Below are 24,121 nucleotides of genomic sequence, written 5' to 3' on the forward strand. Positions count from 1 at the left end.
CTGTTCCATTGATCTATCTTTCTGTTTTTGTGCCAGTACCATACTGTCTTGATTACTGTAGCTTTGTAGTATAGTCTGAAGTCAGGGAGCCTGATTCCTCCAGCTCCATTTTTCGTTCTCAAGATTGCTTTGGCTAATCGGGGTCTTTTGTTTCCATACAAATTGTGAAATTCTTTGTTCTAGTTCTGTGAAAAATGCCAGCGGTAGTTTGATAGGGATTGCATTGAATCTGTAGATTGCTTTGGGTAGTAGAGTCATTTTCAGAATGTTGATTCTTCCAATCCAAGAGCATGGTATATCTCTGCATCTATTTGTATCATCTTTAATTTCTTTCATCAGTGTCTTATAATTTTCTGCATACAGGTCTTTTGTCTCCTTAGGTAGGTTTATTCCTAGATATTTTATTCTTTTTGTTGCAATGATAAATGGGAGTGTTTTCTTAATTTCACTTTCAGATTTTTCATCATTAGTGTATAGGAATGGCAGAGATTTCTGTGCATTCATTTTGTATCCTGCTACTTTACCAAATTCATTGATTAGCTCTAGTAGTTTTCTGGTAGCATCTTTGGGATTCTCTATGTATAGTATCATGTCATCTGCAAACAGTGACAGCTTTACTTCTTTTCCGATTTGGATTCCTTTTATTTCTTTTTCTTCTCTGATTGCTGTAGCTAAAACTTCCAAAACTATGTTGAATAATAGTGGTGAGAGTGGGCAGCCTTGTCTTGTTCCTGATTTAGTGGAAATGGTTTCAGTTTTTCACCACTGAGGACCATGTTGGCTGTGGGTTTTTCATATATGGCCTTTATTATGTTGAGGAAAGTTCCCTCTATGCCTACTTTCTGCAGGGTTTTTATCATAAATGGGTGTTGAATTTTGTCGAAAGCTTTCTCTGCATCTATTGAGATGATCATGTGGTTTTCCTCCTTCAATTTGTTAATGTGGTGTATCACGCTGATTGATTTATATATATTGAAGAATCCTTGCATTCCTGGAATAAACCCCACTTGATCATGGTGTATGATCCTTTTAATATGCTGTTGGATTCTGTTTGCTAGTATTTTGTTGAGGATTTTTGCATTTGTGTTCATCAGTGATATTGGCCTGTAGTTTGCATAAACTGTAACATTTCGAAACATCAAGTCAAAAAGCATTTTAAAAATCTGTTTTGGCGCTTTAACATGCCTTTAACTTAAATGCCCATTTTAGTATTCATTGGTCCCCAAGCTGAACATTTTGAAAGATATTTATTCACAAATCATGATTTTTTTCCCCTCACATAGTTAAATAGAAAACAAATGAAACATCACGTGTCATTTGTTAAATGGGAAGAAGTAAAATTGGTCCAGATATATCATGAATATTATTAAATATTGCATTTGAAAGAATACTGTAGTATAATCAATAATATATTCATTGAAAATATACTTTTTTCCTAAAAACTGCTTGCTTAATCATCTTGCATAAAAAATAGTACAGAATGGTTAGGTTAGAAATATTCCTAAAGTGGAAGATTCTCTGTCCCTCTGCAATGATCTCAGGGGTTCTTGGTGCTGGGAAGTATCGTAATAGTCTAAGGAGTTAGGAGATGGGCCCACAGTGAGAGCAGCTGGCCAGGGGAAGCAGAGGAGGGGTTGACGCTTTGTATCTTATCTTTGATGTGATGAGAGGGGGCTCCATTCATTAATTAAGTCACCAAAAAAAAAGATGGAAAGGCACGTGCTTGAACCCAGATTTCCCCCAGTCTTCTTTTGCTCTGAGACAGCTTTAGATTAGGACACAAGAGAAGAGGGAAACTTGGTCTGTTTCTTATATGGGAACAAAAGGAAGCCTCACATTTCTCTGAGTCTTTGGTGATAAACATGGAGCAGAGCCTCTAAACAAAGGATAGACAGCACCCTGGCTGTCTTAAAGTTACAGCCTAGAAATCAGTGCTGCGCCAGTGCTTGGAGTCTGGACGCACAGGCCTTGGCAAATGATTCCCACCTGCACACAGCCTCCCCAGGTATGATTAGCTTGCCTCTTCCACTCCCTGCTATACTGAGTGCTTTGCCTACCTTCACGTTCAGAGCTGCTTCTGCTGCGTTTTGTTTTGTTTGTTTGTTTTGTTTTGTTTTTGCGGTACGCAGGCCTCTCACTGCTGTGGCCTCTCCCGCTGAGGAGCACAGGCTCCAGACGTGCAGGCTGAGCGGCCATGGCTCACGGGCCCAGCCGCTCCGTGGCATGTGGGACCCTCCCAACCACTGCACCACCAGGGAAGCCCTCTGCTGCTTTTTGCTACTAGAGATTACACTTTCCTCATAAACCCAGGTCAGAAGAGCACATTCATTGCAGCGCCCATGGTCATGTCCAGGTGACTGTGTCTTGGCTCATAGGAAATTTGGGGTAGTGAAGCCTGAACATTGTGAGCTAGATGGGGCAATTCCAGGAACTTTTTTTGGCATTTGGAGTCCTTCCTGGTACTATCAACACCCAGTTTGTTCTTCATGTAAGGTACAATTCTGCAGGGAGTGAAAATACTTTCACTTTACATAGCATCATTTGGTGGAGACAAATGCCAATTACCATGTAGTCAATGCCGTGTCTGAAGACGTGTGACTCATATCTACTTGATCTTCATAAAAGCCCTGGGAAGTTGGAAATTAATAGGCAAGCAAGACAAAGCTCAAGGATAATAGATAACTTCCCAGTCACGGAGCCAGTGGGTGGAAGGCTTAGCAATCAGCCTCTTGTCTGTCTGATTACGGAGCCTGTGATTTTTCTATTAGGAAGCAGAAACTTAGATTTAACACCAGAAGGCTAAGTTGAAGTCTCATTTAAGTAGTCTTTTACAGTATTTCATCTTGCTGATAATTCCTTTAAATATCTGAAACAATTATGGCTAAATGTATTAAACTTGAGACTAATATATAGCAGAACATTTTCTAAGCCAAATATGCTTGGGGAATGCGGAGATCAGTTAAGGTCATTGTGGAAATAAACTAGACCCTCCTTTTTTCTTTTTCATTTTCTCCCGAAATATCCTTTGCCCATTGTTATCCATTTGATCTCAGCCATCTGGTTCTGCAGCCAGCAAAGGAAAATGTCAAATTCAACAAAATGAGTAGTACTGCTTGAGTGAGTTGAATCATAATTTAACTTTTTTTCTCTACCCTACAGGATATTGAAACAGTAACATAACTTAATAGTACTTCCTAAGTTATTATCAGTTTCCTACAAACAATGCCATTTCCTCAAAATGGAAAGGCAAGCATTAGGGCTGAGAGTCAAATATTCTGCCCTAATAGCCAATGACATCTAAATTTGAGAATTAACATTTACTTAATTGCTGAAGCAGTCATGCTAAGTGCATAGTCTGACACATCATCAGGTGTTAAAAAAAGATAATTTCTGAGGGGAAAAAAACCCATCTATAAAACCAAGAGACAGTACTCTGCTAAAATTATCATCCACCTCTCCTTAAAATCTTCATTTGATCAGGTTGGCGCAGTGGCTTGGGGAAATTCACCGCTTGACATAGGAGTGTATTCCTTGTACTTTTTTTTTTTTTTTTGCGGTACGCGGGCCTCTCACTGTTGTGGCCTCTCCCGTCGCGGAGCACAGGCTCCGGACGCGCAGGCTCAGCAGCCATGGCTCACGGGCCCAGCCGCTCCGCGGCACGTGGGATCTTCCCGGACCGGGGCACGAACCCGCGTCCCCTGCTTCGGCAGGCGGACTCTCAACCACTGCGCCACCAGGGAAGCCCTCCTTGTACTTTTTGAAGGGAAGGGGTGTGCTGGTTATTCCGTTTGCTTCTCCTCTCATCACATAGCCATTCTGCATCCTTCTGTTAGCTTCCCTTGTCCTGTGGCTTCCAGGTGGGTTTTGCTAATGGAAGGCGTCAGAGGGCAGAGGAAGAGGGAGATCAGAGTCTCTTCAGCTCCTCCCTCCCTTGCAGTGCAGTTTGTTCTCCAGGTGGCCCCTAGGCTCTTACTGGCTTCTGGTAACACTGGCTCCTCCCCTGAGACCTGCAGGCTGAAGGGAGAGAACGGTCCTTCCTGTCGTTAGGCTCTGGGTGCCCCTCGCTCGCCTGTTGGTCACGTAACTTGCCCGCTCATTTGGCAATGCTCTCTTTATTAACAAACACCTCTTCAGATGAATCATTGGGGTGCAATTCTGTTGCCTGCCAGGACCCTGAGCTGGAGGTGGGAAGAAATTAGTAGATACGCCTGACTTAATTCTGGTTCTTCTAGGCTGCATGGCCCTAAACAATCTACCTGGATTCCTTGTGCTTCATTTTCATTGTGTAAAATGAGAGTCATAACGGCACCCGCTTCACAAGTGCTTAACTCAGTAAGGCATAGGCCATAAAGGTTACTATTAGCTTGGCTAAAGAAGGGGGAACAAATGCTTGTTCTCCTGGTTTGAGTTAATGCAAGCGTGGTCCGTATTAACCCACTATATGCCCTCCTGGGAATGTTGCCTGTTGGTAAAATAACTGCTAATATCTGTACCTAAACATCGAGATACAGCCAGGCTGATAGTTTCAAAAGAGATGGTTTGGTTCTGGGTTTTGCAGCTCATGACATGGTCCTTGAATCTCCAAACTTTTCTTTTCTTTTTCCCTAATGCCCTACTGTGGGTTATCTTAGAAAAGTCTGTTGGTAGCTCCTAGAAACAAGCTTGGTGAACTCCAGTTCACATACACAAGTTATATTCTCCAAACTCTTAGTAATAACATGGTAACAGCAACAGAGCCAACGCATGTGTGGCTAGGAAACAGAACTATGCCTAGCGGTCCAGTCTGTCTTATTTGGAGGAAGCACTATATAGCATATATGCTAGCAAAGGGACTAACTAACAGGAAAATGGGATTTAGTCCCCAGTTTCTGAGAAATTCTGCGTGTGATCCTGTGCCTACTTAGCCCTCTAAACCCCAGCTTCACCACCCAGAGCTTGTTGGGCCAGGAGATCTCCGATCCATTGTTCCCACTCAGGTTGAAGGACTTCAGGCTTGCGGGGGGGGCCAGGAAGAGATTTAGAAAAGCAAGGAATTCCAGCCGTATGCTGTAGGAGGGAAAGTAGGTGAGGTCCAGGTTTCTTGCTTGCCTTTTTTTTAGGCCAAACGAAGATTGAGACACAGTCACAAGGGAGCATAACCACGGGTTAGCAAACTCACAGTTATGTCCCAAAGACATGAGGCTACAGAAATCTGGTTTGTTTTCCTAGATGCCTCACCAAGTGCTAGCAGATAGGTTTGAGAAGGCCAAACAGTGTCTCCAATGGGTTTTCCTTCCCTCTCCCACTCCCTATTTCAGCTCCTTCCCGCATCTTCTCCTTTCCTTTTGTGGATCTCTCCCTATGCCTGTCCCATTAGCATCAGGTGGAAGTGGAAAACTGTGCTGTGCCCTCTTGATTTGCTGCTGGAAGGAACTTCTTTTTTCCAGAGGCAAAGGGGCTAAGAGAAAACATTTGGCGACCAGTCGTCTTTGTCTTTATTCTACTGTGATGGTGATAAATTGTTTCCATTTGGCCCTGCCTCACGCATGGGCAGGGCTGGGGGCTCTCTCTTCTGAGTACATTATTTGCTTCTTCATTCTTTTCCTTGACGTTTTTGTTTGTTGGCTTATTTTCTGTAATGTGGCATGGTAAGAGTCGTTTAGGGTGAATGCAATGAGGATGGTTTTTTATCAACATCATTGATAAAATGTTCTTGAGACACTGAATGTAGAATACGGGGCTAGGCCCAGATGTATAAGATACGCTTCCTCTTCCAGAGGATTATAATCTACCTGGGAAGCAGGACCTAAATCAGTAATACAATTTAATTCAAGTTCATACAAGGTGGAAAGTGAAAAGAGCAGAGGCAGGGCAGTCACATATCTTGGTCATTGCCAGGTGCTCAGTCCCTGGGACTTGTCTTACAAGAGGTGCATCTTGGACCATCCTAACACCCCTTGAGAAAGGATGGTCCCCATTTTACAGATAAGGAAAATGAAATCAGAGAGGAGAGATGGCCCCCCCCACAGGATGTGATGTGCCAGATTCCATCACCCACTCTATGAAGGGAAAAGTAAGCGGGTTAAACGATAGGAATTCAAGTATTTATTGAGACCCAGGGTCCAGCAGTGATTCCCAAAGTGTGGTCCCCAGACCAGTGGCATCAGCATCCCATGGGCACTTGTCAGGAAGGCACATTCTCAGGCCCCACCCAAATCTACTGAATCAGAACCTCTGGGGGTTGGAGCCCAGGAATATGTGTGTTTTAACTTGGTCACTTTAACCAGGTTATTCAGAGACAGGAAAATGTTGAGAACCACTGACCAGGGAAAAGAGTTCCAGCTGGGCGGGGAAGCAGGCACTCAAACATGGAGACAGGATGATGAGGCAGGACTAAGTGGCAAAAACCTTGAGAATCCAAAGCTCCAAGAAGGCAGCATACACTCCTTGCTCGGAAGGATGGCCCTGGTTTAGCACACTCTCAGCAGAGCCTGGTGTCCTGCCACGGACAGAACCTGAGGCCTTCGCTGGTTCTCTCAGACCCGGCGTATTTGCATCCTCTCATTACGTTGAAGTCAGCAGGCAGCAAAGGTTGTGACTATCTATCTTAAAATGCTCATGCTCTATTTGGGTGCTTATAAAGCATTTAACCATGATGAAATGTGAGTTTTACTCTTGCGGGCCTTGGGCGGAAGACCATTTGTCCTTCAATTTTACTTTTACTCTAATTATTGTGAAATAGGATTTAAGTGTGGACCATATACTCTGATTCCAGCTAAAAAGATAAGCACATTTGTATTTGTGTGGACAAGCCTGTAGATTTCTAATTGTTGTCTCAACCCAGATAAAAGCAACACTTTTAAATAACAGCTCCCCGCATGGTGAGATTAAAGATTGTTCTTATTGCTGTTAACAAGGACAATCATGTGTTGATTACGTAGGTGAACAGAAAGTATCTCTTTATTGTTGCTTAGAGTTGTGACATCATCTGGTGCCCAGCAGCTTTACTTTGGGGCCATCTGTCGGAAAACTGATAAAGAGACAGCGAACAAGGGAATCAGGAGTTATGGTCCCTGAACCCTATGATGAGAACTTTACAAATGTTTATCCCCATATTTTCTCCTTGGAAAACATTAGTTATGGATAGAATACGTACATATATACCAAGTTCAGTTGTGGGTTTTTTGTTTTTGTTTTTGAGCTATACATTATATAATTTAGAATCACTCACTCTTTGGTTGTAATAAAATGTAAGCAAGTTGACTTTTAAACTTTTTTGGCATCTTGAGATTGAGAACGGACTGATGTGTCTACTGGACTGCAAGGAAAAATCAGAAGAAACTAAATCCTGAAATCAGTTAGAGCTTGGCATTTTGCATATATATGTTCAAAGGACGTGTGTCCACAATGTACCAGAAAACATCATGCTGGTGCTTCAGTTTCTTCACAGTTCGGTGTACATCCACTGTACAGCCCAGTGTACATCTCAGTGTACAGTATAGTGTACGGTCCAGGGTACATTCCAGTATATAGTGTACAGTCCAGGGTATATTCCAGTGTACAGTGTATCGTGTACAGTCCAGTGCATATCACGTGTACAGTGTACATCTCGTGTGCAGTCCAAGGGCACATCTGGTGTACAGTCCAAGTGCAATCTGGCGTATAGTCCAGTGCACATCTGTGCACATCTGGTGTGCAGTCCAAGGGCACATCTGTGCACATCTGGTGTACAGTCCAGCATATGTCCAGTGTACCATCCATTGTACAGCCCAGTGTACACCCAGGGTACGGTCGTGTACCATCCGGGGTACATTCCAGTGTACGTCCAGTGTACAGTCCAGTGTACAGCCCAGTGTACGTCCAGTGTACAGCCTAATGTACAGTCCAGTGTCTGTCTTCTCCATGTTCATAAAATCCTATGAATGGCTTTTACAGTCATTCTTACAAGAAATGTCAGAGAACAAATAGTCAATAGGTTTGAAGAAGGAAGGATAAAAGGAACAAAATTTAAATGAACTGAAAATTGGACTGCTTGACATTGAATTCAGGTCAGTGGTGTACCAGAGCTCTCTTGTTCTGGCCCACACGAGCAACATTCAAAACATCAGGAATTTTGCCAGCTGATTGTTAAGCCCTTTATAGCTTGAAATTGGCCACAGTGGGAATAGTTACACCAGGGAAATCAGCAAGCACTACAAATCAGGGCTTTTGTTTATCAGAGAGTTCATGTTCTAGTGGACACGTGGACAACGGACATTCATGACTATGGTACAAACTCATCCAACATGTGATGGCACTAAAACTCCTAGCTGCCAGTGTCTGGCAGTTCACATCCTAAGTATTTCCCCAGTGTGTCCCTTCTCTGTCATCCTACCATCTCTGCCTTAGTTCCTGTCTTTACTGTCTCTGCCCTAGATTATTGCTCTTGCCTCCCAGCAGACTTTACCAGTGGAACAATGTTATTGTTAAATCTACCACTAGAATAAAGTTTAGTTAAGAACCCTGCCAGTCTGGAATTGAAGAAAAGAAGATAGTTATCTTTGACTATTGGGAAAAATAACGTATAACACTTTCCTATATAAACAGAACACTTCTGATTGACTCTAAAGTAAGTGGTTTTTGGTTTTTTATGTTTTTTTCTGTTTTGATGTGGGTTTCTACAGATTGAATCTATGACCATAGAACTTACTTTCAAAATAGTTTGGCCAGGGACTTCCCTGATGGTCCAGTGGTTGGGACTTCGCCTTCCAATGCAGGGGGTACAGGTTCGATCCCTGGTTGGGGAGCTAAGATCCCACATGCCTCCCTGCCAAAAAACCAAGACATAAACCAGAAGCAATATTGTAACAAATTCAATAAAGACTTTAAAAATGGTTCACATCAAAAAAAAATCTTAAAAAAAAAAAAAGTTGGCCAGGGCTAGGTTACAGCCTGTAGCTATGTGACAGTGACAGTAATATGATCACAATGGTATTGACCCCATGACCTTTGACCTCACGATTGTCCTGTTCTAGCCAGCTGATCAAAAGCAATTCGTCAGTGAAAATATCCACCAGAGGGAATGCTACTGTGGGGAATGATTAGACCCATCTTTGTCTTGACTTTGCCCCGAGCTTAGTCTGGGGAAAGAACTCCTCCAAGTTGCCTCAGCAACAGTTCGCTGTCACCCAGCCTGGTGTGAACACATCCGTAATTAACACCGGTAGATGTGCAGAAACGCAGGAATGCCGTATTATCTTCTAAGCCACAGGGCCTCATTAATAAAGTAAAACGTTTGTGAGGCTCATGCAGGTTTTCTCCCTCTGGGCTGTGGAGGCTCTCTGGCTGTCAGCACAGCACTCAGGGCCAGGAAAGTTCAGAGAATTACTTCAATAATATGACAGCCTCGTCCTTTTAAAATGGAATTCAATGCCGGCTTCCCTCAGAGGCATTCATTGAAATTCCATGCATGAGCCATTCCTGTAGTCACTTAACAATGTCTCTCATGTTTGCCCTGATTTAAAAAAAAAAAGAAAGAGAGAAAGAAAACCAACTTTGTAGTTGCGATAACATGGATCTGGATGGTCTAATTACATGAAGAGGCCCCGAGCCTGCAGTAATAGATGGTTCATCTGATGTGTACGGCCATTAGAAACTGACCCACGCGTGGACATTCAAGGGGGACAGTAAAGAGGCTTTTAAGAATTACACTCTGTGCAGTAGGAAAGCTAACGAGCAAAAGACCAAGTAGGAAGAAAAGGTACTGCTTCAGGAAGTGTAGTTCCATTTACGGCCTGTGACAGCTTTCCTCAAGTTCATATGGATGGACTGGGCTTCCCTCTATTCCCATGCAGCCTCCCCATGGCTCATTCTGCATCTTGTTTTTCAGGAATGAAACCACTGAATAATAAATGGTGAGGAAGAGAAAGGGGATGGATGCAGAGTCTGCCAGTAAATAAGATGCAGGCAGACACACAAAGATGAAAGAAGTCATAATGGGCTTCAAGAGCCCCAAAAAAACCAATTTTTTATACTTCTCTTTTTGACTTTTTTATGCTATTTTACTTCATATATTAAGAAGAAAACAGTATCTTACTATGATGTCCAGGCTAGATATTTTTATCCTGTATCTTAATTTTTGGACACGTTTGAAAACAAGTGTCTTCGGATGCAGTCTGTACGGCTTTCTTGTTTTGAAAGTCCTATGTGGCATTTCAGGTCACATAATTTGGGAGGTTGACGTAGAGGCAAAACGCTTCAAAAGATACACACCTTGCTTTTCAAAGTGGACCCCCCTTCACCTACACTGTCACACCAGGGAGTCAGCACCTAGGAGTAAGAGTGGGACAGTGTCTGTAAAGGCCAGTGAAATCATATGCCTCCTTAGTCCCAGAGGACCCCCCGGTTCTGGGAGGCCTCAACGTCAGTGGAACTGTCGAGGGCATCTTCCATTCTACCTGAGGTGGGCGAGGGGCTATCGGTACCCCAGATCCACTTTCTGAAGCATGAGGTGGTGGTTCCTCTTTCAGGAAACCATAGCGATATCGTGATACCACAGGATACATCTGTTCCCCCTACTCAAGCCTACTTTGCGCACCAAGGTGCTGTAGGTAGATGAGGCCAGAAAGGACCCCTGCCTTAAAGACAGTGCCTTCATAACGAAGTAAAACTGGGGAACAGATCCATAGTATTCATAGAATTAGAGCACTGATGAGAGCAGTCTACAGACTCCGAACGTGCAGCCGCCTCTAAGTGGCCTGGGGGATTTTGATTTCTCTGACAGCCTAGGCTGTTTCGCAGAGTTTCTGTGTATCGTCTCTCTCTTACCCACTTTTATCTTTCAAATACTACAGATACTATTTTTGTTTCCAAAGGTCAAGTGACTTTCCTAGGGGCAGCAAGTTGCCTGGTGCAGTCAAATAACAGAACTGATGTTACACTGAATGTGCAAATAAGTTATTTTTACCTTATATTTTGAGAAAACAATCCAGAGTAAATATACAGAGTCTTCAAAGATTGTGAGGAGAAGCGTTATTTGAACCGGTCTTAGTAATTGAAAACTGTAGTTTCCACTGATTAGAAACTAATTAAGTAAATGAAGGGACTAGAATCCATTTGACCCTACTCCAACCTGACTGCCTGTCTAGCGTCCCAGTATCTGAGTAACAAACCTTTAAAATGTTATTACATGGTCTGAGTTGATTTTGTCGGGCAATTATGCTTTACCTTTGATTTTTTTCCTTTGATATCAGCAAGATCTTGTTCAACAGACTATGGATCATAACTCTTGTCCTCTTTACTTACTTGAGAAAACAATTAATGCAATGAACAGCCATTGAGTACCTGCCATGCTAAGGGGATTTACGTTAAGCTATGAAAGTTGGAAGAATGTATAATAAATAGTAACTACAATTTAGGGAGTAAAAGCAGGGATGCCCAAGTGAGAAAACCACAACTTAATTTCTAGCGTTCCCTCCTACTAGCTGTGTGACCCTGACAATGTCTACATCTAAGTCACAGTTGTCTCTTTTGCAAAAGGAGTTTAATAACACTGACTGCCTCCCGGGATTCTTGTGACAATAAAGTAAAAGTGCTTAATTTACTGCTTGGATCGGAGTAAGTGATCAACAAATATAGCTTGTTAGCTCCTTTAAAATGGAAAATCTTTAAAGAAGATGAAAGTTTAGAGGAATTGATAGGAAACCAAGAAACCGAACCGGGCAGATATTAGGCAGTGGTGTGTGCAATGCATGAACTATAAAAATTCAGCAAAGGGACAAGCCAGCCCTGGATAAGCACTTTTTTTCTTTTTCATAGTCCTCACCAGCCATGCCACAACCGAACTACTGTAATTCCATCTCAATACCATGTACAAAGAACAGAATTTGAATTCAGAATCAGCTAGCTGGTTCCTTAGAAACCTGGAGAAATGTGTGTATGTTGGTTCATCCAAGATAAGTCATATTTTCTGTTAAGCAGATTATTAACTTTAATCATTTGAAAAGGCATTCTACCATATTAAGAATACTTAACAAACCCAACAGGAAAATTACACTGCTTGGGTGGGTTTGGGGAGGTGATGAGAACTGTCTAGCTTCTCAATTACTTTGCTCTGTAGATATTTGCCCTCCTAACTACACCCTTCCTCATCGTCAACCTTTATAACCAACAACAACCAGGGAATCAAAACCCTCAAAATACAGGTTACGGCTTTGTCATTCATTCATTTCCAGAATGTTGGCTCTGTAACAGTGTATTCAAATAAGAGTTAAAATAATGTCAGTCACAATCATGCAATTTATAATTCCTAAATTGTAATCCCAATTAACATTCTGATTCTTCATAAATATGCTACATCCAGCGAAATGTTTCCTTGACAGAATATTAATGAATTATCCTCTGACTACAAACAGTATTCAATAACTGCTGTATTTTAGTCAAAACAACATTAAATTTTCAGATTTGTAAGCTCCAGACATTTTAAATGTTATAACTCCTCCGTCTTAGTAGAGGGTACTCATTTATTTGCTAGGAGGCATTTGTCCTTTCCTAACCTTTTTACCTTCAGAAAATAAATGATGCGTGTGACTTGAAAACTGAATTAATCTCAACTGAAAAAGGAATAATAACAATAGCTCATGTCTTTATGATCACCATAGCAAGCCTACAGGGCAGTTACTTTTGCTATTTCTGTTTTGTCAGATGCATTCTATCGACTAATCCTCAATAAATGTGAAAAACTGATCATTTCACAGCTAAGAATTGACAAACTGGAACACATTTCTCATTTGAATAGACGAGATAAGCAGGTTGCCACCAGCCAGCGTTGCCACCTCTGCCTTCAGGCGAGCTGTGTCCCCGGTAGACCCTGTTAGTTCGTGCTTAGGTCACTGCTATCACATTTCTATTTGTCTATTCCTGGACCGGAGCTCAGATTCACATTCCAAATAGCCTCCTGTCTCAAGGACCATTCTGCTGCCTACCTTCTGTAGCATCATGTAAAGGAATGGAGCCCTCCAATTAAACCATTCCAGGTGTACATTTCTTGCCTGGAGAGCGAATTGAGAAATGAATGGGGTTCATGAATATAAATTGGGCTTGGGCTTTCCTTACACTTAAGTTTTCATTTGGAAATTGTATGGCATGATTCGCTCCCCACATAAATCTTTATTTGCCTTAAGTGTGTTTACTGTGGGAATCCCAGTGCACAGCTGGTAGCCCATTGCTATGCATGACTGAATATTAAAGTTCACAAATCATCAGGCAGAGGGGGCTTGGGGAGGGCGACATCGCAGTGTCCCTGCATCTGTGTGCTCAGCAAAGATGAATCACACCCTCCCAGGCCGTGCGCCTTTACTGGGACGAGGCCACCCAACCTCACTCTTTTTCTCTCCTTGAATATTATTTGACAGTTGCTTCCCCTTTCTACCAAGACATTCTGTTTTCTGTATGTCTTAACAGCTCTGTTATCATCAGACTTATTTTTCCTTTCACCCCAATTTTGGTTTATAGAGCTGATGTTATAAATGACTCTTCCATAGGCCACCTCAATTTATTTTTGAACAGACTCTGTGAAACAGAGTCATTTTGAAGATGACTCGGTGAAAGGATGGAACGATTCAATAAGCAAATACATCATCTTTAGATGCAAGGCCACTGGACCTCTCCTGCCCTCCCCTCTCCCCTCCTTTCCTCTCCTCTTTTTGTTTACATAATAGCCGTGTGTATTCTGCAACAGGACCATTGAGGCTAACTGGGCTTTCACCAGAAGACCAAATATAAGTCAGACTTTTAGAAGACATTTCTCTCATTTTCAACCTGTTCTTTGAATCTTCAGCCAGAAATAAGGCACCATTACACAGACTTGGAAGTGTGTTCACATTGACTGCTCTTTGTTGTAGAACTAGGAAATGGTAAGGAAGGCTGTGGTCATAAATTTTCTATAGTCATGCCAAGTTATTTTTTTAACATATACAACAATTCATATGACAGTGAATTTGACGTGGCTAGGAGTAACGTCATAATAATAGTAAAAGAGCAACAGAATTTTTTTAGGGCCAACGGGTATATGAATAAGAGTGGTAGATCTAGACAATGGGAAATCATAGAAAACAGTTTTTTTACAATTAATGTTTAATTTCTCCCTGCATATAAGGCATTCTGGGAGGTAAGTAAGGGCCATGACATGGCCTTAAGTCACATTTCTTGTCCCCCAAGCCTGATGATTTTTCCATACTGTATAAACTGCCGCAAAGCGTATGTAAGGGAGGCTTTGACTGTGTTACCCCAACACAATGTAACTGGAGGAAAGGTAGTCAGGACCCTTACTTACATTCTTAATATGTGGTGTCTTTGCGAGAATGTAGAATACCCTAGTAAGGAAAACCATTATGACAGTGGAGTAGGGAGAGTAATGTGAACGTGAAAAAAATGGGACACATAAAGGAGGTCAAAGGATGACTTTCCAGATTACACACCTGCTCCACTTACCAATCAATGCAGGCACAATTCCAGGCCTCCCAACTCGGCTCATCCCCAAGTTTGCTCTCTCAGGTGTTCCAAGCTGACCACACCTTATCTCCATCTCCTTAGATGAACAGACTTTAACTCAGTGACTATCTGCGAGACACGTTTCCACAGTATTTCTAAGATGAGTGAAAACACATTTTTCCAGAGCAAAGGAGAGCGAAGTACTGTCTGTTTAAAATTACATTATAGGGCTTCCCTGGTGGCGCAGTGGTTGAGAATCTGCCTGCCGATGCAGGGGACACGGGTTCGAGCCCTGGTCTGGGAAGATCCCACATGCCGCGGAGCAGCTAGGCCCGTGAGCCACAACTACTGAGCCTGCGTGTCTGGAGCCTTGTGCTCCGCAACAAGAGAGGCCGCGATGGTGAGAGGCCCGCGCACCGCGATGAAGAGTGGCCCCCACTTGCCGCAACTAGAGAAAGCCCTTGCGCAGAAACGAAGACCCAACACAGCCAAAAATAAATAAAAATAAAAAAATAAAAGGAATTCCCTTTAAAAAAATTTTTAAATTACATTATAGTCTTTATGTAATTTTACCCTTTCTCAGCTAAAACTCTCACATGCACTCAAAACAAGGTCTATTTATAAACAATGTGGATTGATTAGGAATCTTTTACCCTTTGTTTCAATTTTTAAAATGTGGTTGTAAAACAGTGTCTGCGTTAGGAAAATCTAGGATTGTAAAGACTTTCTCGCAGGGCATTGTATTAAGACAGCAGTTCCACTGATTTCCAGGCACTCAGCACAGTTAATAGTATGAGCTCTGGAAGGACCTTATTTTACAGCATGAAGTAAATCTGTTTTATTTCTCTATCACCATGTCATTTTCACCTACATTACAACTTTCTTCCCAATATTTGTAAGAACAGTTCACAGCCTTCATTTAAGAATGCATTTTAAACCACATCTTGTAGTAGGGATTAAGATAATTAGAATAAATCCTGGTCCACTTAAAAAAGAAGGAAAAGAAAACCTACCAACTGACCCATCCAGAAGGTCATAAACACATACCTTCTTTACATGTTGTACTCTGCATTATCTGTGATATGTACATGATCCCTCATGGCAGTGTTTTGCCAGAACGTTTTCTTGGGAGCTAGTGGTGGCACAGAATAAAAGCATGACACACCTGCTGTTGTTACCTTTTGTCTAAGTCAATGAACGCTGAATTATGTAGAGTAGGGAGTCATTTTGTTCACTAGGGTATGGAAAACAGAATGCATCCTAAGTTAACAGGCTGTTTGGTGATCTGTGTGTGAAGTGAGGTGATGCAGAAAAGCGAGAGGGTAAGAGAATGAATCAAATTAATTAGGAAAAAACTTGATAATGTGTGACTTCTCCAAGTATCATTGAAACCAAAGCAAAAGATAGATCTGAAAGGTTTAATTTACAGCAGTCAACCGATGTCAGTACAGGTTCCCGTCTTTGCACCATGAAGAATTTACCACTGTCACAACCTGCTGATTGGACCACTCTTAAGGATGGACGTATCAGTGAATTTTTTGGAGTCATACCCTTGTCCGCCCTAAGAAGCAAAACATGCGTTATTAGGAAATACACAATCCTGATACAGAGATTGAAAGGTCTGCAGGTTGCCTGGTGAAGAAGTGCTCTCATCCCGTACAATATCATCATTGTTCTTCTTGGTGCAACCAGTTCAAATGGTGTTCTTTCTTCACAGGTTACCAGCCGCTCTTGTCTGGTCAACAGGGGTTCCAAGGCCTCATGGGGGTACAGCAGCCGCCTCAGAGTCAGGGCATGATGAGCAGCCACCAGGGAACTCCAGTGCAAAGCGTGATGCTCTCCTACCCAACCGTGTCTAATTATCAGGTGCATATCAGTAACTTGGAAAGTTGTGTTTTATAAAGCAGAACTTGCCTAAGTACAGGCTGTGGGTATGTCCCCACATCGGCTGGTTGGCTGGGTGGTAGGTGCTAGGCCCAGCCAGTGCTGACGGCTGATTTTGAGTCAAGATTATAATAGACAAGCAGAAAATGGGAAATGTATACTTCTGTAACTACTGTGGCTTTTGAATGCCCTGCTAAGTGTGATTCCATATAGACTTTGTATTCATGGAAGAAAATTCTTTAAAGTTCTATTCATGAAGACCTTCGGGCATTCTGTTGAAATTGTACTTACTGGGAGAAAGTCCTCACAGCAAATTTTCATTTGTTTTTGGTCACACTCAAAGAAACTTCATTTCACCACAAATTTATCTTATAAGGGATTTTAAAATGGCATCTCAAGATTCATTTAAAGGGCATTTATTGCACCTGACAGCTGCATTTTCCAGACTAAACCCACACTGGGTATTTAAAAAGTGTCATGCCCCCTTCTGTAATGTATATCCTGAAATACCCTGGCAGGGGGCAGGGGGCAGTGAAGGGTTGGTGAAACACTTTAATCATTAAATTTAGCTGCATCAGGTACTTCTGGCCCTGGAGAACTTATCCTCGGTCCTCCTGCCCTGACAATCCTTGTTCACACTGCATCAGTTTCTACCTCCAACTGGAAAGGAGATGTTCTCTAAAGCTGCAGGTTGAGAGTGAGCTGGTGTTCCTGGGACAGAATCCCCTTTTACTATCGATGGCTCCAGACCACTTTGCATAAAACCGGAATGGGAGCATGGCTTTTCAAAACAGAGAGAAATCCGGAGTGGGAGGTCCAGATGGCAGTCCCTCGAGGGCCAGGAGAGAGGAAGGAAGGAGGCTCAGAACTAACATCTCCTGAGCATGTACTTCTAGCCAGATGTGTCCCAAGAGCTGTACACCCCAGCAGTCCTTTCAGGGGCACTTTGAAGGAGGTTACATTATGCAGATGGACTCAGGAGAGAATCAGAGAGGTTAAGTGACTTGCCCAACGTGAAACAGCTGATAAAAGGGAGAGCTGGGATTCCAACCTAAAAGCATGACTGTTTTTGATGACACCACTGTAGCTCATGGGACACCCCAAAATAACCTCTTCATACAGGCTTCTGTCTTGTGTCTTTCTACAGGTGCCAATGACCCAGGGTTCTCAAGGACTGCCCCAGCAGTCATACCAACAGCCAATCATGCTACCTAACCAGGCAGGCCAAGGGTCCCTCCCAGCCACTGGAATGCCTGTGTACTGTAACGTCACACCGCCGACCCCTCAGAACAACCTTAGGCTGATGGGCGCTCACTGTCCCTCCAGCACTGTCCCCGTGATGTCAGCCAGCTGCAGGACCAACTGTGCCAGTATGAGCAATGCTGGGTGGCAGGTCAAGTTCTGAGCACTCTGGCCATGGTACATGTCTTCAGATACTACTCATGGCCTTTAAGGGAGGAAGAGCAAGGTGCGAAAACTCACTGAGGACTTAAGTATTCACTCAACACCCAAATGACTGCTGCTGGTATTCTGTAAAAAACAAAACAAACAAACAAACAAAAAAAAAAACAAAGACTAATCCACACATTAGCTGGTTAATGGTGCATATTTCCGTCATGTCTGCTAGGTATGCCTTTCTAGCTTAGCTAGTGACATGAATTCATCAAGGTAAGATTTTCTCCTACCACTGAATACCACTGTGTAGATGATAATATCCCTAATTTGGATTATTAGTTTTGTACTTTGTGTTGACTTTGTGATGCTAAAAGTATTTAAAAATTATATACTGAAATCACATTGTACCAAAGCTGTAATGGAAAAGAACTGATGAATGGAAGGAATAATTTATATACACTATAGAGTTTTCTTTTTTTAATGGATATATACTGTATTGTAGTGTCTAATCAAAATAAAACTATTTGACCTTATGGAGGAAGGTCATGTTTTTACCACCAGTTTGCTTCACTCTCTGTTCCAATATATGTTGGCTTATGTGTCACTGTTATCCCTTTTGAGCACTATTTCATGAATAATGCACAGAAAAGATGTTCCAGGTGTTTGTAGATGAACTGGCATCACCTTGGTAGGCAAACACTGAACCAGCTGTAGTTTCTTGTCACGAATACTACAGGGGTCCTGAAAATCAGGCAACATTCATCTCATCTGTTCACTGACTTCACATTTTTGAAATGTGTACCTTGCTTTTAGTTTTAGGCCCATTGAATGCATGTAGCTATACTTCACCAACTAGGAAAACCTGAGTATCCTTGGTAACAACAGCTCTACACCAAACTCTATACCAAACCCTGATCCACCTCCATTCAAATTCCATCACCTACCTGGAAAACAAGATATCTTTGCTTAGAGGGAGACTAAAAGAGGCACAGTCTAATTTATACTGGGTCACACAATGTAACGTACCTCTAATACTGACAGTAGGTCAGTATCTCAAAGGTGCTGTTTGTCCTAATAATTGAAAACAAGGCAAAATATTGCAATTTGTTTACAAATACTCAGAACATTCACACACAAAAAAAGAAAGAAAATTAGAAGAAGGCTGTTCCTGTCTAATCCCAAAATGTTTAACTCCCTATAGATTCTGCAGGTAAGACTGATTTATGACAACCTTTGAAAAATAATATCAGAACTCTGTATACCATCTTTGGCCCTTCCAGGAGATTTTTTTTTTTTTTTTTTTTTTTTTTTGCGGTACACGGGCCTCTCACTGTTGTGGTCTCTCCCGTTGCGGAGCACAGGTTCCGTACGCGCAGGCTCAGCGGCCATGGCTCACGGGCCCAGACACTCCACGGCACGCGGGACCCTCCCGGACCGGGGCACGAACCTGTGTCCCCTGCATCGGCAGGCGGACTCTCAACCACTGCGCCACCAGGGAAGCCCTCTTCCAGGAGATATTTAATAAGAGACTAAAACCCCACAGCTTTCACTTTGCTATGGCAGTACAATGACTAACAGTTTTGTATTTTATACTCTTTACCTAAAAACCATTATTACCAATGAGAAGGATTTGGAAAGTATATCTGGATAATTACCATTGTTTTTCATATTATCACATTCTCTATATTAGATTTTTCATGTTGTTTAGCTGGAGATAGAGTTAGGCAGCTAGTTAAAAACTCAGCCTCCCAGATTACCGTTCCTTAATTTTACACTATTGTTGTATTTTTCCTTTAAAGGGGATTTTTTACACATACTATCATTAGTTTTATTCCTTGTGAAAAGTCTGTCCCATTTCCCCAAATCTCAGTCTACTGATTTCTTCATAATAAGTAAAACCCTATGAAAAACGTTATAAAAAGAGGATGTTGCATTTTTTTTAATTGAGCCATTAAACCAATAGGCTGAGTAGCTTTTAAACCAAGAGCTGCTCTGAGAAGAAGCTATGTGTTTGCCTAATTAATATCTTCCCCTAATAGAAGGAGGGGGCTGACCAATATAGATTCATTTTTAAATATATTCCCCATGTAGCCCTCTGATCTTGGCAGTGATCCCAAACTCAAGGATCCAAATATGAGTCTGAATGTTTATTTTCTTTTCATACAATTCTGAGAAATTTTGAGCATTTCTTTAATGATTCTTAGAATTATTGAGACTTCTTTCCCATGGATTTGAAACATACGTCATGCTAATAAGAATAAAGACAGACCTTCTTTCTTGTTGGCCATTCTTCTCCAAATGTGTTACACTCTTTCATATTTAGACATTTGACTTTATTGCATAAATCCCTTCGGTTACTGTTTCCAAGCTGAGGCATCTTCCTTACTTTCACGAAATATTTGTATCCAGCATTACCTTATTCCTAATCTCATGTTATGCTTACTGTCTTTTTTACATTTGAATATTCAAGGTGGTTGTGTAGAGTGCGGGTCCCCAACCCTACCGGTCCGCAGCCTGTTAGGAACCCAGGCCACACAGCAGGAGGCTCCCCATTGCCCTCATTACCGCCTGACCATCCCCCCCAGCCCCACACCCACATCCGTGGAAAAACTGTCTTCCACGAAACTGGTCCCTGGGGCCAAAAAGGTCGGGGACTGCTGGTGTAGAAAGACAGTTGTTATTAGTGAAGCACTTCCAGAATTTAATTTACCTTCAGGAGAACATTCCGTTTTTTTCACATTAGTTAAAATTTTATTACAATCACATTTTGAAAATACATATTACATATATGTCTATAAACTTATATAGATACATACATATGCAGATATACAGTCATCCCTAATGATCCTCCATGTGAATGTAAAAGAGAACACAAGTGACTTATGCATTCATTTATTCAGCAAAGTTTTATCGCATACTTCATTATATCCTAATTATGTGGCAGATTTTAAAATAAAAGTGCAAATAAATTTCACGCCCATAGATTTATTCTTGTAAGTTTTATCATACATTTGGTTATCCTGTGATAGTTGTAACTAAATGTGCTAACTAGGATACCGATGAATTTCAGCCATAATTATTTTATTGTTTTAATATCGTTCCCCAGGATGTGGGGTAGGATAAGATAGTGTGTTATATAACATTATGGAAATGGATTTATGTCATTAATTATAAGTATAGTTGGAGGATTTAGATAAAGTCGTAAATCACCATAACAAAGTAAGTGGGGTACCTCTGAGCCAGAGCAGCTTCACAAGAAAGGATGGAAGGACAAAGCAGTTCTAGCTCTTAACTCTTAGCAATTCTATTTTACGTGCAGCAAAGCTTTAGCGGCATGTATTTTCTTTTTCCCTCTTGGACAGAAACTTCTGTATGTAAGTGCCCTGTCTTAAGCTGCATCACAAGGCACAGTTCCTATAACCCATCAGGATAAAACAAATGAGACTGAACAGAACATGGAGACAGCACAGGAGGGCTGCCAAGTCTCCATCACGACATATTCTGTACCAATACCCAATATGCAATGAAATCGGGTAAGTCCCTCTTGTTTAAAAAAAAAATGGTGAGACATTTATCCATTCTGACTCACAAAACATTTTTTGTTTTCTGTACTTTGCTGGATGCCACTTCTACACAAGACCAGAAATCTTTGCTTCTTCCCATACGATTCTGTCCAAAACCCTCCTTACTGAGAAAGTTGTTCTCTTTAGGGCTTTGACACTGTTTTCCAATAGTTCTCAGCTGTAGTGTTTATTTCAAATTCAAATCTTTATCACTTGCCTTCTGTGAAGTTTTGTAACCGCTGGTCTTCTCCCCCTCAAAAGATCTGCCACTATTATGTGTCACCAGTGGCAAGAGCTTTTCACTCTTGGAGCTGGGTTCTCTGCTCCTCTTGGCATTGTGTACACAGTGGGGGTGAGAGGCATCTGATACTATTCTTCTGAAGAGGAAAATCATTTTCTGATTGATGTCCTAACAGAGAACCGACTCTTCTACTGGGCATGAGGTTGCTTCCTCTCAGACAATAATAACCAGCTCCCTGACTGCAGAAGCTCAGGGAATGCTTTGAAATTTGGGTTCGTTATTTGATTTGTTTTACTGCCTTATTCCATATTACTCTCAGTATTGTCATAGAAGGAGACGGAAGAGGTCAGATACTGAGCAAACAGGAGGAAACGTAAATCTGAAGGGGGTGAGTCCTGAAACCGGATTCGATGGACAGTCAAGGAGCAAACCGAGCAGGCACTCATGATAATGTGTGTGCCACTGATGCACTGGTCAGACCAATTCAGCATCCTGTTGGAAGAGTCGCTTTTTGAATGTTCAAGACTTCACTCCTTTGGTGTCTGGTATATACAGAGGATGGGGGAGACATGCAGAGGTGCAGGGGAGAAGATGAGGCATAGAGTATAGAGATTCTGGAATTAAAAGTAGGACAGGGCTTCCCTGGTGGTGCAGTGGTTGAGAGTCCGCCTGCTGATGCAGGGGACACGGGTTCGTGCCCTGGTCCGGGAAGATCCCACATGCCGCGGAGCGGCTGGGCCCGTGAGCCATGGCTGCTGAGCCTGCGCGTCCGGAGCCTGTGCTCCGCAACGGGAGAGGCCACAACAGTGAGAGGCCTGCATACCGCAAAAAAAAAAAAAAAAATGTAGGGCAGTTGGGACTTCCCTGGTGGCACAGTGGTTAAGAATCCGCCTGCCAATGCAGGGGACACGGGTTCAATCCCTGGTCCTGGAAGATCCCTCATGCCACGGAGCAGCTAAGCCCGTGCACCACAGCTACTGAGCCTGCGCTCTAGATCCCACAAGCCACAAGTACTTAGCCTGCACGCCACAACTACTGAGCCCACATGCCACAACTACTGAAGCCTGTGTGCTCTAGGGCCCGCATGCTGCAACTACTGAAGCCCACGTGCCTAGAGCCCGTGCTCTGCAACAAGAAAAGCCACTGCAATGAAAAGCCTGCGCACTGCAATGAAGAGTAGCCCCCACTCGCCGCAACAAAGACCCAAAGCAGCCAAAAAAAAAGTAGGGCAGCTTATTTGAAGTTCTGAATCATGTTTCTTGCTAAAAGATGCAGCGTCCCCATAAGAATGGCCCAAGAAAACAGATCTGGTTAAATATGGGGGCAACTTAGGGCCTTATTGATCTCTCTGTACCCCCGAAGTTTTCATTGTATTAATAGCTTGGAAACCATTGCTGTTTGCATTGCCGTAATGCTATCATAAAACACCCCCCTTCTTGTAATTCGACTCCTTTGCGTAGAATTTGCAGCTGACTCTTCTGGGTTCTCCAGCAAGTAAGTCAGTAGGACTTCTGTCTGGGCACTTACAACATCCCCCTTTTGTATAAAATACCTCAGCTCATATAGGATTCACATTTCCTTGAAGAAACGAATGTGCGTACCATCCTGTTATGGGGTGACTGGAAGAAACACCAAGCATATAATGACATCTGGGTCACTTATAGCCGTCCCATGAATTGTTTCTAAACTGATGAAAAACACAGAAGCAGGAAAACAACATGTTTTTTTTTTTTCTTTTTAAGAAACAAGACAATCACCTGTCATTTTCAAGTGTTTAAATATTTTTGTCTACAAGAAGGAGACCACATTTTCAGATGAAATGCACAAGCCAATTTCACCGTTTTCAAAAGAGAGAGGAGTCACTTAAGGTGCTTAACGGTAATGTAATAGGGAGCAATGGCCTGAGACAGAAAAAAGCAGCAATTTAAATTGGACATTAAGAAAAATTTCACTGGAAGCAAGGGCAATTATACAATGAAATAATTTCCTAAGGGAGAAACAGTGAGGCACCATTAAGAAGAGTTGTTTAAAAGTGAACAGATTAAAAAACACTTGCAGCTGAGGCTGCTGGAGGATCGTTTTATGATTTATTGCTTTACTCTGCCTGCGTGTCATACTCACGAGATTTCCCAGGCTCAGCTAGCTTACCTTCCATCAAGGAAGGATCTGCATGGTGCCAGAGGTCTATGATGTCTGTATTTATTTTTCTTTGTGCAAAAATGTAGACAGAGCTCTAAATGGAGTATCAGTGAAAAAGGCAAGGAGAACCTAGACGGCTCTAGTTGCTCGAAAACTACTGTGTGTCAGTGTCCTAGGATATTTTACACACATGCACACCTCTCTCTCTCTCCAATCTTACTTAAACCTTCCCGCAACTAACTGGTTGACCTGTTCAAACTGGTGGCCATTAATCAGTTAGTATGACTGGCCATGAGGATACATGACACAATTATTCCTTCACACAGACAATGCTATGCATGCAGCGTGGGGGGTAAAGCATCCTTTACCTGATGTCCAACGTCTTGCGTTTGAATCCTAGCTCCCATGATCAAGCACCCTCAAAAACTAACCTCTGGGTCCCGCCTGTACA

General features: G+C 42.2%; 1 protein-coding gene across 2 annotated transcripts in view; it reads left to right on the forward strand.

Moving 5' to 3' along the window:
• ARPP21 (cAMP regulated phosphoprotein 21) overlaps positions 1 to 18,287 on the forward strand; it is a 116,798-nt gene extending 98,511 nt beyond the window's left edge. For both annotated transcript variants that reach the window (XM_022553908.3, XM_089919009.1), the window contains 2 exons: positions 16,166 to 16,314; positions 17,480 to 18,287. In XM_022553908.3, coding sequence (XP_022409616.1) covers positions 16,166 to 16,314; positions 17,480 to 17,737 — 407 coding nt within the window. In that variant the 3' untranslated portion in view covers positions 17,738 to 18,287. The remainder of the gene's footprint in view (positions 1 to 16,165; positions 16,315 to 17,479) is intronic.
• Positions 18,288 to 24,121: the final 5,834 nt, after the last annotated feature.

Source organism: Delphinapterus leucas, chromosome 10, assembly GCF_059928025.1.
Source record: "Delphinapterus leucas isolate spDelLeu-1000000601 "Yukka" chromosome 10, BTC_Dleu_Yukka2, whole genome shotgun sequence".
Lineage (NCBI taxonomy): Eukaryota > Metazoa > Chordata > Mammalia > Artiodactyla > Monodontidae > Delphinapterus > Delphinapterus leucas.